The 16,797-nt window shown below is 54.8% G+C and overlaps 2 protein-coding genes across 2 annotated transcripts; one reads left to right on the top strand and one right to left on the bottom strand.

The window, feature by feature from the left end:
* Nucleotides 1-428: 428 nt before the first annotated feature.
* LOC112888570 (acyl transferase 10-like) lies at nucleotides 429-2,665 on the bottom strand. The gene is made up of 2 exons (XM_025954803.1): nucleotides 2,067-2,665; nucleotides 429-1,579 (listed from the first exon to the last, which is right to left on the bottom strand). Exons 1-2 carry the CDS (start codon nucleotides 2,583-2,585, stop codon nucleotides 746-748), a joined length of 1,353 nt encoding a protein of 450 aa, XP_025810588.1. The 5' UTR covers nucleotides 2,586-2,665; the 3' UTR covers nucleotides 429-745.
* An 8,643-nt stretch (nucleotides 2,666-11,308) lies between these two features.
* LOC112890295 (translation initiation factor IF-2-like) lies at nucleotides 11,309-14,328 on the top strand. The gene is made up of 4 exons (XM_025957209.1): nucleotides 11,309-11,448; nucleotides 12,032-12,175; nucleotides 12,909-13,463; nucleotides 13,581-14,328. The coding sequence occupies exons 1-4, from the start codon at nucleotides 11,309-11,311 to the stop codon at nucleotides 14,326-14,328; spliced, it is 1,587 nt and encodes a 528-aa protein (XP_025812994.1).
* Nucleotides 14,329-16,797: the final 2,469 nt, after the last annotated feature.

Genomic DNA, 16,797 nt, shown 5'->3' with positions numbered 1-16,797 from the left:
TCAGCATTAGAATTCTATGAGGAGGACATTGCGCTGTGAAGCTGTGCCAATGAAGCGACGAACGAAAGCTGCATGAAAACGGTAGGAAGGCGCAGAATTCAATTTGATTGCTATATCTTAATTAACAAGCCATAGAATAATAGGGCTGTGTACTGTGCTAAAATTAACAGAAAGCACAGGTTCAACCGCACACGACTGTGCCACGTTTGGCTCAAGGAGCCCATGCAATTCAAGCTATAGTGTGCAATTCAGAATTAGGGTTCGTTGGTATAGCATTATACCGACGGACTCTCCGTCTCTGTAGCTGCTTATACTAGCGACGCTATTCCGGGGCTGTGGTGCAGTGGACATTGATATTATTCAGCTTGATAATAATTTATTTCGCATATTGGGTACATATGACTATATATATAAGCACACGTCCATACTGAATAATATGATATGGACTATACATCCAATCAGATATATATATAAGGTGTAACCGTCTTTTATGGAGTGTTTTTCTTGTCGTGAACACTGGTACCGCTCGCAACTCCATGAAATTTTTTTGCACACACTTTGTACAACCAGCGCAACAATAATGTAGTTATCGTCCAGACTCCAAACAGGATCACAATACCCATTTCGTATGTAGCTCCCACCACTAGCTCTGATCGATGACACGTAGATCGGTATACATATAGTAGATGTGATACGGTACGGCGGCCGAGTTCCTTCACGCATGCGCATATGCAAGCGCGCATCATCACACGAGGTCCTCCCGCATCCTGCGTGCGAAGTCGTCGGCGTGCTCCTTGGTGACGCAGCTGGCCAGCAGCCGCGTTCCGGCGAGCGGCGCCGGCGCCCTCATGACGATGGCCGACGCGATGAGGTCGCAGTTCACCAGCGGGCCGGCGGACATGGGCGTGCCGTAGCCGTAGTCCACGTCGTTGAACCCGAGCTTGCTCCAGTCCGACACGTACACGGACTCGTAGTTGAAGGTCATCTGGAACGGGTCGCGCCCGCCGGTGCGGCCCTCCGCCCAGCTCAGGCACTCCTCGGCCATCCGCCGCTTTGCGTCGCGCACCATGCCGACGAGCTCGACCACCGATGACCCGGCCACCACCTCCGCCGGCGCCGACACCTTCACGGGGAAGATGGCGTTGCCGTAGTACCCCGGCTCCAGCTTCAGCACGTGGCGGGAGCTGGCGAAGAAGCAGAGCCTGACGTCGGCGCCGGGCGCGGCTTCGGTGGCCCGCGTCCGGCACTGCCAGAGCTTGGCGATGACGACGTCGAAGGCCGAGCAGATCTTGCCGCCCGTGGACGCCGCGTACTGAGACTTGAGCTTGGTGAGGTAGGCGGCCGGGAAGTCGAATGCGATGTACTCGAGGGCCAGCACCGGCAGCTCCGGGAGCGGGCCGGGCTTGATGTCCGGGTCGGGGAAGCGGTCCCGGGCCCAGACGGGCTTCACGCGGGGCTCCGGCAGCCCGCGGGCGAGGTCGCCGACGGCGTTCAGGAACTGCGCCGCGCCCGTGCCGTCCGCCACCGCGTGGTTGGTGCGCAGGCCGACCACGAAGCCGCCGCAGGTGAAGGTCGTGACCTGAGCATCATCACGACATAATTAAAAAAAATTCACTCATGCTGTGTGTATTTGTCCATCACAAATCGAGGTTACTAGTAATATTCTATTAGTACCAATTCAGAGTTCAGATTAGTTTATGGTTCTTCAAAAATAAAAGTTCAGATTAATGGAAAATAAAGAATGATTATTGCACCTGATGTAGATCTGACTGTTGACTTCTAACAAACATGTCAGGTTTTGCTTTGTTCAAAGCTAGCTAAGTACTATGTTATTAATATGTACATGTGGAAAAGATAACAAAGACCCCGGTATTAAGCCCCGTCTTTGTGTGTTTCATTTGGTCCGATCCAACTGCTTCTTCTCTCTTGTCTCATCAGCCAACGTGGCAAGACGCAAGACGACACGATTGGAGAAGAAACATGTTTTTTTTTTATGGTCAGAAGGAAACATGCATGGTTCAGGGCAAAGCGGACAAGCAAGTAGATCCACCAACACCGTAGCGCACCTGTATCATGGCGAGGCAGTTGTGCGGCTCGACGGGCCAGAGCTCCGGCACCGGGCACGGCACAAGCTGCTCCTTGGCGAGCAGCAGCGGGCGCTCGAGGAAGTTGACGTCTGCGAGGGTGCAGTTGGCGGCGGCCTCCACGAAGTAGACGCCCTCGGCGGAGCACAGCACGGCGGGGCGCCCGGGGACGTCCTCCACGATCCGCCCCGCGAACGGGTAGTAGTGCACCAGCGCGTCCGCCAGCGCGCCGCGCACCACCGCGGCCGGGGACTTGCTGTTCACCACCTCCTTCGCCGCCTTCTTCGTGGCTGCAGCGTCGCCAACGTCGTCGGCATCTCGCACCGCTGCCGGCGCGGGCAGCAGCATGTCGGCGACGTTGCGGTAGATGTGCGCGGACTCGACGAGGCCGCGGTGCGTCGGGTACCGGTCGACCCAGGCCAGGGGCAGCTTCTCCGACGGCGTGGCGGCGGACGGCCGCACGGGGCCCTCGGACAGCTTGGTCACCGTGAAGACGCCCATGGCCTTCTTGTCTGCTAGCTTGGAAATAGGAGGGGATCAGGAGGTGGCTCGGTGGGGTTGGGGTTGCACAGCGAGCGACGCGGGGTTTTTTATAGGCTGGGGCGGAACGGTAGTTGGGCGCCAACTTCCCGCCACACTTTATGTGTTTCGGATTATCGTTGACTAAAAAGCCAAGGGGATGTTGCGCCTACCACCGAGGTTTTTTGCTGCGCTTCAGTGTGCAGCGCACACAGTTCACGGCCTCCATTTTTTTTAATCTTATTTGTCGTGTTGTTCCGTCCACCGCAATTGCAACCGCCGTACCAATTTATTCAAGCATCGATTAATATGACGCATGTAGCATGAGAGAAAACGGTGTTACAATTTGAGGCTTAACCTCTTTCAAATTGGAACAAAGATTTGTGTTAGGTTTGCTTTGTATACACAAGTGATAAATGTTGCATTGTATTGTTAGTATTTTCTGACCGTACTTAACACTTTGTTGCACATATGTTAGCAGCAAGGTAATGGGGATAGAAGTAGAGAATGGAATTTAGGTAGAGGAGCAAGAATTCGGATGAGATTAACTTGGGGAAGGAGTAGCTTGTTCATACATGACGTCGTCTCCTCTCATCCTGCTCGCAGGCAGGTTACACACGCACGCCACTATTTTTGGGTTGGGCCCACTCTGGCCGATGACCCTCCTGTTGGGCCGACGAGCTCTTGGACGATCCACCTCAGTCACTTCATCAGTAGTCAGCGCAGCAGCCGTAGTCGATGCCGTAACAACATAGTTATTGTATCTCCAGATACGGGTATCAAAGTAGATTTCATCTTACTCTTAGTTTCAAGCGTGCGCCACCCATGATAGCTAGGCCTGCCGCCTCGGAGCCTTCCTCTAAACCTGCCAACTCTTTTGGGGACGAAACCCACCACTCCTGAACTCTAACCAGCTCCAGTAGAGTCACCGGAGTTGGGAGAGATGATCAGAGCACCAATCTTAGGCCGACCAAAAGTCTGCGTCCAATGCCTCCAAATCACTTGAGTGACATTTCGACGATTAATAGTTAAGCTTTTCGGTATATTGGTTATTACATGTGGCTCCATCTTGAACTTTTTTTGGTGACTCTTGATGATGCAACAACTCAATAATTTTGAATACTTTTTTTGTCTTACAAAAAGAGACGACCTAACTTGATTTTAAAATTGAGCACTCGACTTTCCACAGTTTAATTGCCTTACATGTTTTCAAGTGGAATTATTCTACACTACTTGGAATCAGAAGCCATTTACGTAATCATCGTGCAGAGAAATAAAAGAAAATGAAGTCCCATTCAAAGTCGTACGGGGGAAGATGAAGGCATGTAGCTTTTGAGTGTGGAGGTGCATTCTGAGCAGCAGCTAGAGCATTATTGTTTGTATCGGAATCAGGAGCGGTGGTTGTGTGCCAATCACCACAGAGATAACAGAAGAAAAAGTAGGGAAGGTTGCTTTGGTTTGATGTGTCACTGTTCCATCCTTCTGTCACGATTGCACCTAACTGAACTAGATTTACGAAGGTGACGACTCAGTCTGTTTTTTTCTTAAAAAAAACAAGGCGGCACTTTGACATCCACGGCCTTGATTTCCAAATTGAAGACACGCCATCCATGGACTATTTACCACAGTTATTATATTGCAAGTGGCGATAATCTACAAATGAATTCACCGATTGATGTAATTTTATTTCATAATTGAACACTGTTCTCATCATACCAGGTGGATGCGGATACATGGACTCATGGTGGTGGCATATGCAAGCTAAGCATGTCAATATATGTCAAGAGTTGGAAGTCAGACTTCTGGTGCAGTGCCAAACTGTTTTACCCGTGGGAGTAGGGCTCAGCTCGGTTGGTCAACCCGTGTGAGTGCGAGACTGGCAACCAGAGTTCGAATCCCGCAGATCGCATCTCTAAGTAGAGTGCGGGATGGATTTAAATCTCAGCGCCTATGCCACGCGTTCCTTAAGGTGGCAGAAGTCTAATGTACCTCTGTTTTACCAGGTCCACCAACTGGTTCGACTTGCCAAACGGACTAGTGGCAGGTACAGCAGATTCCATCCGGTTCCAAGGTAGTAGAAGCTACGAGCAAAAGAGAAGATTCCTTCCTCGTCAGTATTTTAAGAAGTTGTCCTTCAACTGTGTATCTCAGTTCCCAGGATATTTTTTATTCAGGTGTAGTTTTCTCTCAGGTTTCCTGATGGAGTCTCTCAACGCTTCACATCTCACTTCTCAACAATCAGACCGATGATCATTCACATCAAAGAGCTGTCCATTTATCTCCACCCCGGAGATTGAAGTATAAGTGAATCGTTCACCTGGAGTTTAAGATCCGTGACATATGAGAGATACTCTGCCCATCCACCTTTGGTAGGGGTGCTTAGGTACCTTCATAACACGTGATGTGGTAATTGCGTTCTCCCTCTACCGTTGTAAATCTCTGTGTCTCTTCGTAATCCACCACACTCGAGTAGTTTCTTTTTGATCTCCAACACAAGTCGTCCGAGATCCCGGAGTACGATGTGCTAATTAACGGGGGGTTAATTGGATTATCGTGGAAGTTTGTTTCTTCCTAGGTCTCAGCACCGAACCCATGTACGACGATCAACAGCGGATGGAGGGAGTGCATATGAAGCTTCGAATGGTAAGTGGTTGATCAGTTTTAATTTTGCCGTATTTATTGGAGCGCGAAGCAAATACAGTGTAACTTAAAATTGAGACGAACGGTATTATATTTATAGTTCGTCGAATTTTACTCATTGTTCCCAAGGTTAAGAATACAATATGTATTTTATTTTGGTTTATCTTCCAATTTGATGTTGACCGTTGTTTTCTCAACATACATATCGTTTATAGCTAAAAAATCAATATAATGTACCCGCAAAAAAATCAATATAATGTGAAAGCATTATAAAATATTTTTCTAGTTGCATAACCTTTTGCACATTAATATACTTAGAATTTGACTAAGCGTTGGATCTTCCAAAATGAAAAAATACGCCTTCTATTATGAAACAGAGTGTATGTTGAGTTTCATGATATGCTCCACCACTACGAACATATCGGGTTTCCCATATAGATATCGTCTTCACCCTGAACAAAGCTTCACGGCTTCTCTGCTGCCGTGCTGTGGATCAAACTCAGGAGAACAAAAAGTGCAGGTGACAAACAAATCAGAAATGTAACTGGTCGGGTGATAGCAGAGTAAATTTGTGTACAATTAAGAAAAAGTCCAGTTTACACCTTTAAACTATCACAAAAGTCCGATTTTCAACCTTCAACTACAAAACCGGATAACGAAGGTCATTCAATTGTCGAAACCTGACAAATTTGACCCTTCGAATGGTTTCAGAGGTGGATTTTCATTTTATAAAAATTAAAAATATTCAAGTTTAACTAAAAAAATTCATAAGTATTTATTTAAATTTAAAAAATGAAGCGAATACCAACATTTTTCTAAAAATGTAACCTATCTATTGACACTCTACTTTTCAGTTATTCGAATCTAATTTTTTTATATTCCTAGTATTTGTTTACTTGTAATTATGCCTATTATTTTCGAATAAATAAGATTTAAGTATAGCAACACCAGATAGGTTATATTTTTAGAAAATGTTGGATGACTCTTGTTATTTTGTTTTGTAGTTAAAGGTTGAAAATCGAATTTTTGTGATAGTTCGAGAGGGTAAACTAAATTTTTCCCTATAATGGTACCCATGCTACAAGAGCCTACAAGTCAATACTACTCGTATTCGACAACACAAACCACTAGAAGCACTCGTCCCAAGTCAATGTATTCAAAGAGTAGGGATGTGCATGGATCAGACTAAATCTCTACTATTTGTAAAGCAAACAATAATTTTTTGGTGAATTGATCGTAATCCTAATCAGATCCGGACAAATCAATCGGAACTCGGTCGAATCAATCGGAATCCCAATCAAAGTCCGGACAATTAATACCGTCGGAGCAAATCTCCAGCCGGGTGGCAGAATGCACCCGCCTAATCCTAGTTAATGATGGGTTTGGAGGAGACTTAGGAGCGCTCGTTCGGTAAGCGGAGGAACGCAGGAAGGACACGAGGATTTTAGAGTGGTTCGGGCCGCCGGAGCGTAATACCCTACGTCCACTTTGGTGTTGTATTGATTGTGTGACCTCGACCTGAACCTTATGAACCTTAGCCTGGATGGACCTTAGCGTGAACTTGTGTTCGTGTGTCCCCCCTCCTAACGAGTGCACTCTCCCTTTTATAGTTCAAGGGAGGTGCTTACACTGTGCGGGGCCCCGACAGGTGGGCCCGGCCAACGGGAGCCTGCTCTATGTGATATGGAGATCTCCATCTCCGGCTCCTCGCTGTAGCCTTCACGGTTGGGAAGATAATGTGCGTATCCACAGCCTGGATACGGTCGTGCACTGCCTTGCAAGCACAGTGAAGCGTTCCCCCATCAGGGAAGACTTAAAAGTGTTACTTTATCAGTCCCAGGAGGCTGATAACACTTTTAGTACATCAGATGGTACATCACCGTACAACTCTTCGCGGTAATGGGCAGTGAAGCGCCACTATTGCGAGGATTACAACTAAAACCCATACTACTACACTAACTACGAAAAGGGAATCATCAGAGTCTTGCGCCATGCGGAGCTCCAACGGTGACCTCACCCACAGGCAAGACCGGGTGCAGGACGGAACCCTACTCGACGTCTTCGGGGATGTAGTCGGGATCTTCCACTATAAAAGTAAGAATGGGGTGAGTACGAACGTACTCAGCAAGTCCAATCACACCCACGGAGGGGGGTATAACAGGATTAAATGCACAGGATAATCCAAGGATAAGGTTATGGTTCATTAGCGGAAAAACTCGGTTTCATGCAAAGGTTCGTTTAAAACATTTTCAAAACCAGTTTTCAAGTGCCAAGGAGTACGTGCTGTAGATCCACACAGGATCCAAGTTTTAAACCGATACCGGACTCCCCGTCCGCCGTAGCACACGGCACAACTGCCGGACACTTTCCAAACAACTCCCCCAGCCCAATCATTCCCAAGAGAAACACTAGTTATGTGGCCACACCATAACTTGCCCAATACCGTGGGCACGGCTATTCGAATAGATTTTCAACTCTGCAGAGGTGTGCAACTTTACCCACAGGTGGGGTACCACAGCACGAACACCTTAGTGCCGGTGCGGATCCCATCAAAGCCATTACCCACCTTAGCTAGACCTGACTAGCCATCACGGGATCCATCAAGGGGTCATTCGACCTACCTCCGAGGTTTAACCGGGGCATAAGTCACACAGAGCTTATCCCTTTACCTTGATTACCCGTTGCTCTCAGCTCTCCTGATAACTATCAGGCTAACTAGTGGGGTTTATGCTAAGCCGCTGCCCATACAACGGTCAAGTGGTTTGCACGACAGGAAGCTAGGTGAGATGACACATCAACTCGGTCCTTAGGGGTGACAAGATGGATATCTCCCTTCCTTGCCCTACCACACAGGTACGAGCACACCAACGGCAATTCACACAGAAACGCCATCCACCCCGTCTGACTCATCTTTCAAAACTACATTTTATCCCTTCCCACACACACGCGTTTTCTTTACAAAATCAGGTGGTCAAAGTAGGGCTATCTCAAACAAGGGTGGCTATCCTACCATGTTTTCATCACGCAAAACCATGCAATTTTATAAAACAGGCCACTGGGTTGTGTTTATAAAAACTAGGACAGAAACATGCATCAAAGGGCGGAATTGAACTTGCCATCGTCAAGTCCTTGCGGGAGATCCTGATCGAAGCACTGTCCCTCGGGTTCGGGGTTGCAAAACTGGTCCTCGGTTGCTTGGTCACAGTCGGGAACTTCTTCGTCCACTCCGTGTCCTACGACGCAAACAAACAGACATACAATCAGGCGAAAGAACTAAAAAGCTTTTATCGTTGGGCTTGAATCGGAAATAATTTGGTTACGGAGTTAGGGGTGATATTTTTGGTTACTAGAAACGGAGTGGTAAAGTTTCAGGTCGATCGGAGGTTGTTTGGCGCATAAAATGATGAGGTAAAGGGGTTTCAGGGGCTAAACAGGGGTCCCGGGGCTCGCTTGCAATTACCCGGAGGGGGTAACGACCTTTTCGCGAACCCTAAAAAAATACTCGGACATGCTAAAAGGTGCCATGCGTATCTAGGTTCGTGTATTGCAAAGAATGGGTGGATAGGGGTGCTCCTAGAGAGGGGGAGTTTTCTTTGGGGAAATACAGGGGAGGCCAGGGGGTTTTGCGTAAAAGGGGCCACCTTCTTCCTCCTCCCCTCACAGGAAACAGAGGAGAGGGGAGGGGAGCTCGGCGCCGGCCTAATCCGGTGGCCTAGGGCCCGGGGCGGCTCGGGGCTGAGGGGGAAAAGGGAGAGGGAGGCGCGGGGGTCCCATCCCCGGTCTCACCTTGACTTGGGACGCGGTGAGGGAGCGGGACCGCGGTGAGGGGCGGCGGCCGGTGGTGGTGTGCGCGGCGGCGGCGCTAGGGACAGGGGGGAAGAGGGTAGGGGCGGCGGTGGTGGTCGTGGTCGTGGTGGTGGAGTGCGGCGCTGGGGGGTATTTATAGAGGGAGTGGGCGATGAGGCGGAGGGGAACGGGGCGGTGGCGGCCGGCGGACGGTGCGGGGCGCCATCAATGGCGCTCGGCCGGTTGCGGCCGTCGCGACGCGGCGTGGCGGGGAGGGCGCCGAGCTCCGTACGTGGGGGTTAGGTGCTGTGCGACCACAGTGGCGGGCACGCGTGCGAGGTGCGGCAGGGAAGGCAGCGGCGGCTGGCGACGGGCGGCGGGCGGCGCGGCGTCGCGGGGCCGGGCGCGCGCGCGGCGCGGCGAAGCGCGGGCCAGAGCGGGGCGCGGGCACGGCGTGGCGCACGGCGCGGCGCATGGCCTCGCGCTGCGCGTGGGCGCGTCGTGGCGCGGCCGGGGTGAGACGGCGTTCGGGCACGCGGCAGGGGAAAGAGGAGAGAAAGGGAGAAGGGAGAAGGGGAAAGAGAAAGAAGGAAGAAGAAGGAAAAAGAAGAAGGAAAAAGAAGAAGGAAAAGAGAAATTGGAAAGAAGAAAAGAAATGGGAGAGAGAGAAAAAGAAAAAGGAGAGAGAGAGAGAGAGAGAAGGAGAAAGGGGCGTGTCGGCGCCGGTCGCGGCGGCGTCCGCGGCCGGTCGGCCACGCGCACCCGGGATTCGCGCACCGCGCGAGAAGGGAATCGCGCCGGCGCTAATCGCGGTGGGTGATCGCGCGCGGGCGGCAGGCTTCCGGGCAGCGCGGAATGGGACGGCGATAAGATTTAGTGTCGGTCAGAAGGGGTTAGGGCTAGAGTTTCGAGTGGTTTTTAATTGAAACATTTTAGCGCGCGAGTTAACTCGGTAAATTTTCAGGGCGTCACACACAGTGACCGCTGTCAGTGTTACCCAACAGTGGAGCCGTGCCGCCACTGTTGGGTGAGAATCTGTCAAGCGAGGGGGCAGTGCTGACCCGCCGCACCGTTGCCTCCGCGCGCACTGTAGCAGCGCACGCATCGGCTCTCCTATTTCAGGCCATCATCACGCACGCGCGCAGCGCCATGACGGGACTGTACGCCGCTCGCGCACAGTAAACGGTGACACGACGCGCCGCCTTGGAAATAGGCGGGCTTACCGTGGTGTCAGCCTACCTGCCCCGTGTGTCAGTGGCAGGCCACGCTTTTTGACTTGAGCGCGCCCGGCCCAACTACCGCATTAAATGCTGGTAGGTGGGCTGGAGACCCGCGAAGGGCCTCCTGCCACAGGCACGTGGCAGGGCCAGCCTCGCTCCCTCCGCAGGGGCGGCACGTGGCGGCACCGGACTCCTTCCCAGGGGAGGGGGGTCCGGGCCCCCGAGGCCGGTTGGAGCGGTCTGGCCTGTGATGGTCTGGCCATCACACGTGGCGGCCCCGGACCTCCCTGGGGAGTCCGGGTCCGCGAGGGCTACCCAAGAGCTCCCCTGCCTTCATGGGCACGTGGAGGCCCCGGACCCTTAAGAGCACGGGGAAGGTCCGGAGACCACGATCCCAGCTGTCAGGCCGGGCTGTACGCCACGTCACCCAGAAGACGAGGGGGAGATCACAGATGGTGAGACGCTAAGAGTCTGGACACCCTAGCAGGAGGTACTCCTGTCCGTATGTACCGACAGAGGCCCCGAGCCCACCTCGGGTGAGGGATGAACCCGCAGATGGGGCCAGATCCCAGCATTGCGCTGGGTGGACAGCTTGTTCCCGCCGGGGAAGGGCATGGATGTCCTTTCCCCCATAGCGGGATCCCCGAGGGGCCCGTCTCGTGCCCGCGCCGTGCGCGTCAGGCGGTTCAGATTCTTGTCTTATTCGAGCCCGTCCTGCGGCTCGGGCGGTTCGGATTCCGCCTTTCCCCCTTTCCTCCAGCGGCCACGCCTTTGACTGGCGGGCCCGGGCCCATCGGTCATTAGGTGTGAGAGGAAAGGGCCTGATGCAGGCAACCGTTCGACTTCTTCTCGGTCACCGCGGAGCGCAAGAGGGCGACAACCTTTTGCATAAAAGGTAGGCACCAAACGAATCGGCTACCTTTTCGCTCTTGCCATCAACAAACGCTGTAGCGCCCCTTCGTCTCCGCATCTTTCCTTATGATCAGCTTCCTTGCGCTCGGCTTCCTTCTCTTCCCTGCTCCCTTGCGATCCATCCTTAGCGATCTCAACGCCATCGCCATGTCTTCACTTCCTTTCCCGCATCGCTTCCAGACCCAGGCCCAACTGGACCTGGTGCGCCGCCTGGTGGGATGGACCTCGCCGGAGAACGCCAAGAAGATCAGGGCCGGCAAAATCCCCCTCCGCGACCTTGCTCCGGGGTAGTTCATCCTCTTCAACTCGTACGCCATGTGCGGGTTGGTTTCTCCGTTCTCCTCCTTCTTCCTTCTGCTCCTAGAGGAGTTCGGCCTCCAACTTCATCATCTCACCCCCACTCTATCCTCCTCGTGGTGGTCTTCGCCCATTTCATGGAGATGTTCGTGGGGGTGCGCCCCTGCACCACCATCTTCAAGCATTTCTATACCCTGGTCGGGACTGGGAGGAGCAAGCGCGAGGTCGGCGCGTACTACTTCCAGCTCCGGCACGGGATGGCGAGCTCGTACATCAGCGCCTTCTCCAGCTCCAAGTGGGAGGACTGGCGTGAGGCTGGGTCATTGCGAAGGCTGACCCCCACGATCGCCTGGAGCTGCCAACCGACAGACCCCAGAGCGACCAGAGCACCTGGAAGGCCAAGCCGACGATACCGAAGGAGCTCGGCCCGGTGCTTGATCGGGTAAAGAATCTCCAACGGGGCAGCCTGACATCTATGATGGTGCTGGGCAACTTCTTGAAGCGGCGAATTGCTCCCCTGCAACAGCGGTCCCGGATGGCCTACATGTACACAGGGCTAAATGACTGCTGCAGGATCGCGCGTGGGCCCGGCGCCGACTTCACCAGGGCGGAGCTGGAGGTCGCGATCCGGGGGATGACAGGCGATGCATTCAGTCCGGAGTCCCTAGTCCTCCCGAGCGGGGTGAAGGCCCTGTGCGAGGACCAGGCACTGCGGGCGTCAGTCCTAGCATCGATGCCGACCCTGGATGAGGGCGGCCTGGCGGTCCGGCAGCTAGGAGGCAACCCCAATCGCGAGCTCCACATCCCCGGCGCCACATCGGACCGCCAGCAGCGTACCAGCCAAGGTCCCAGGGAGCCAAGACCCGGAGGTCCGGCCCCCACCGGGAAAGGAAAGGAGAAGGTGCCGGTGCTCCGGCACCGGCACAAGGACAATGCGGGTGCCGCCCCGGCTCGAAGGAGCAACGACGCCCAGGGGTGGCGCCCGCGCGGAGCAGCCAAGCAGAAGGGAGCAGGTCCCGGAGGCTCCAGCGTGGCGACGGCTCCTTAGTTGGGGAGCCGGCCCCCAAGCGCCAGAAGACGGTGGAGGCAGGGGGGCAGAGCGGAGCTCCACCACCTCCGCCATAGCGCCAGTAGCCGGAGAGGAGACCGGAGGAGGAGCGGCGGCCTTCTCCGAGGCAGCAGACTCCTCCATAGCCACCGTCGATGCGGCGGCCAGCGACGCCACCACCACCGTCGGAGCTAAGGCCGCAAACCCCACCCCCGCCGCCAGAATCGCCAACGGCCGGGGACATCCGCCAAAGGTCCGGTGGGCCTTCGGCAGAGAAGGTGGTCCCCCCAAAAGTGTGGGGCAGTTGGGAGTGGTTCGATTTTGAGTAAGTGGTACCTCCCTGGAATTTCTAGTTATCCCAATTTGTTCCTTGGGGCCCTAACCTTGTTCATGATCTGACAGGTCCCTCACTTCGGACGCCACAAGCACGTCCGTCGGAGCCGCCTCAGCTGGGGGGTCCGGCCCCCAGCCAGTACCAGCAGCAGCCAGACCCAGTGGTCCGGAACCAGAGGCCGCCACACCCCCAAGGCCTGAGCCCATCCCGGAGGAGGAGGCCGCCGGACCTGCTGCATCGACCGAGGCGCCTGAAGCAGCAGCAGTACCGGACGCCGAGCTGGAGCCTCCTCCAGCTGAACCAGTAGCAGCAGCCGAGGCGGCGGCGGCAGCGCCGGAGGAGGCGACGACGCCAGAGGCAGCGGCGGCGCCGGGGGTGGCGGCGCCGGAGGCCACAGAAGTCGCCAGCACCACCACTCCACCTGCGCAGGAGGAGGAGCCGGAGGTGGTGCTGGGGAGGCGTCTTCTTCCAAGTTCAGCGGAGGTCCCGCTCCCTTGCCTTTTTGCCAAAAGCCTGCGGGTTCATGACGAACTGGAGGCAGGGATCCGGCGGGAGTGGGAGAAGCTGGAGGCGGAGCGCCACCGGCTCCTCGACTGGGAGCAACGCCTGGGGGACCGCATCAAGTCCGTCACCGCCCGCTACGCCGATGAGCGCGCCAAGCTCGTGCAAGAGCGCGAGCTCCTGCAAGAGCAGTTACAGCAAGCTCTCAACCAAGAGGCAGCAGCGGCCCAATAGGAGAGAGCGGCCGCACGGCGGGAGGCGCATGCCCTCGAGCGGGAGCTCCTGGTGGAGACGAGGGTGCATGCGGCGGCGGAGCGGGAGAAGACCTCCCTGGAGTTGGCCGACCAGGCCAAGAGGTTGGTGGAGATGACCGCGGCGCAGGAGGCCACACTTGCAGAACTGGCGGCAGCCGCGGCAAAGAGGGAAGAAAGGCTTGCCGCCCGCGAAGCAGAGGAGGTGGCCCGGCTTGAGGAGCTCCAGGAGCGAGAGGCGGCCGTGGAGAAGGAATTGGCGGCCGAGACCCGGAGGCTTCGGGAGCGTGAGGCGGCCCTCCAGGAGAGGGAGGCGAAGGTGGAGGAGTTCCAGGCGGAGCGGAGCGCCAGCATCGGCTGGATCGTAAGATGGGCCGGTGAGGTGAACTCCTCCCTGGGAGCTCTCGGAGCAAACCCCATCTGGGTGGCGGAGACTCCTTCTTCACTTGGCGTCGCCCTCCAGGTGCTGGACTCCACCGCCGAGAGGCTACAAGGCCTGGAGTCCGGCATGCTCGACCTTCTGGAGACAGAAGGGAGAGCAGTTGCCCGGGGGACGGCTGAGTACATTCTTACCGGCTTCCGAAGCCATGACCTCGCCATCCAACTAACTCCCGTCCTGGTTGGCCCCATCCGGGCGACGGCGGCCGCCGCGAAGGAGGGTGTGCAGGAGGCGGCCGACATGGTGGTGTCCCGCATACGACGTCGTCCCGACGCCACTGGACCACCAGGGCAATAGGATTAGCATTTTTGTTATTGTTTTTGTAATGCAACTTTGTGATGTGGTGTAATGTAATTCCGTGTACATTATCAGTAATGTATTTAAGTATTTCGTGCGTTTACTTTTTGCAAAAAATTTAGCTATTTTCCTGATTGTCGATCTGTAAAGTGTTCTCAAGCACACCGAGGTCCCGTGGTCCCCTGGGAGGTAGTCGCGATAGGTCAGAACTAGCTGCCATAGAACCGAGGTCCTGCACACGACTTAGGATTGACGCTTAGTAGACGTCCCCACGAGGTCCCGGTCTGGCCAGCGAAGGCCTCCTGAGTTGCGTAACGGGTCCAAGCGCCAGGGTCTAGGTTTGGGGATTAAAGGGGTCCCGGCCCCCAGGTACATGGTTCGAGGTACAACGGTACTCGCCCTAGGGGGCAGGGTGTGTAGGCTTACGGTACGGAACCAGGCTAAGCGGCTACACGACCCTAGACCCCAACAAAGAGCGGGCACGTCTCCCTGAAGCCGGTTCCCACATGTCCGGTTCCTTTTCTCCTGCGAGAGAGAGGTCCTGGGACAGGGACGTAGCGTAACAACTCAAGAAAGGCTTTGGGCACGATACAGACGCGGAAAACCACGTGGGGGGTTAGCGTAACGAGAAGCAAAGAAAAATAGAATCGCATAGACTTCAAGGACACACTGAGAATAAATTTTTTCTTAATGAATTGGTACAGAAGAGTTGTGCGATGTACGCCAGGGGCTGAGTTTACGAGGGCGGACCTCCACCGCCCTGGTCCACACGGTGATGCTACCAATTACAAAGGAAAATTTTCCTCTCAACTAGGTCCTAGGGATAGAACTTACGGAGGTGCTTAATGTTCCATGGATTGGGTAGTTGCATGTCTTCCTCCGTAGCCAAACGTGATCTGGGTCGGCACACCTTTGTCACCTTGAAGGGCCCCTCCCAGCTAGGGGAGAGCTTGTGCAGCCCCTCTCAGTTTAGGATTTGCCTTAAGACTAGGTCCCCAACCCGGAGCTCCCTACTACGCATGAACTGTTGGTGGTAGCGCCGGAGCGCCTGGTTGTACCATGCGTTCCGGACTGCTGCTCGCCATCTCCGCTCATCGACGAGGTCCACGTCTTGGCGACGCTGCTATTCCTGCAAGTCCTCATCAAAAGCCTGGACTCGTAGAGAGCCCATGGTGATCTCCGGGGGAAGGCACGTTTCGGCCCCGTAGACCAAGAAGAAAGGGGTTTCCCCTGTTGCCCGGCTGGGTGTGGTCCGGTTTCCCCACAGCACGCTCGGAAGCAGATCAATCCATCTTACGCCATGCTTCTCAAGATCGCAGTAGGCCCGGATCTTGAGCCCTCTGAGGATCTCAGCGTTAGCCCGCTCGACTTGGCCATTGCTCCTGGGATGCGCTACTGAAGCGAAACAGAGCTGGATGCCAATGTCCTTGCAGTACTCTTGAAAGTATTGGCTGGTGAACTGAGTCCCATTGTCAATGATGACTCGGTTTGGGACCCCGAACCAGCACACGATTGACTTGAGGAAAGCGGTTGCTGACGCCTTGGTGATGTTGACCACTGGGGTTGCCTCCAGCCATTTGGTGAATTTGTCAATGGCGACATAGAGGTACCGGTACCCGCCGACGGCCCTAGGGAAAGGTCCCAAGATATCCAACCCCCATACCGCAAAGGGCCAAGAGGGAGGAATCATCTGCAGTGCCTGAGCTAGAGTGTGTATCTGCTTTGCATGGAACTGACACGCTTTGCAGGACCTTACCAACTCAGCTGCATCCTGGAGCGCTGTCGGCCAGTAAAAGCCATGCCGGAAGGCTTTACCGACCAGCGTGCGGGATGAGGAATGACTTCCGCACTCGCCTCCATGGATCTCCGCGAGCAAGTCGCGGCCCTCTTCCCGGGTGATGCACCGCATGAGGATGCCGTTGGCGCCACGGCGGTAGAGATCCCCTTCTACCACTGTGTACCACTTAGCCATCCGGACAATACGCTCAGCAGATGCTTGGTCTTCAGGAAGAAAATTATCTTTCAGTTAGTCCCGGACCTTAGAGATCCATGCATCGGGACCTTCCTGAAAAACTGGACGTGGCTCCCTGAGGTCTTCGAGACCCTCGAGGTAGCACACAACCCTTGGCGGGCTCCACGGATGGAGCACCGCCGGGACCGCTAGCTTTGAGGTGCTAGTTCGACCCCCTTCGCCCAGGTCGGCAGGCTGGGCGGAAGACTTCAGCAGACTCCTCTGGAAGACGCCCTCGGGCACGGGTGCCTGAGTTGATGCGCTCGCGGAGAGTGCATCAGTTGTTGAGTTGCCTTCGCGTGGAATATGTTGTAGTCCCAGCACATCGAAGTCCTTCTCCAGCCTCTTCAAATGAATGAGGTAGGCTGCGAGCTGGGGATTGTTACAGCAACATTGCCCCCGGACTTGCCTGATGACGAGTTGGGAGTCTCCTTTGACCAGGAGCTCCCGGACCCCCA

The sequence above is a fragment of the Panicum hallii genome, chromosome 4 (assembly GCF_002211085.1).
Source record: "Panicum hallii strain FIL2 chromosome 4, PHallii_v3.1, whole genome shotgun sequence".
Lineage (NCBI taxonomy): Eukaryota > Viridiplantae > Streptophyta > Magnoliopsida > Poales > Poaceae > Panicum > Panicum hallii.
Note: the sequence above shows the minus strand (reverse complement) of the source record. Positions and strands in the feature narration are given on the sequence as shown.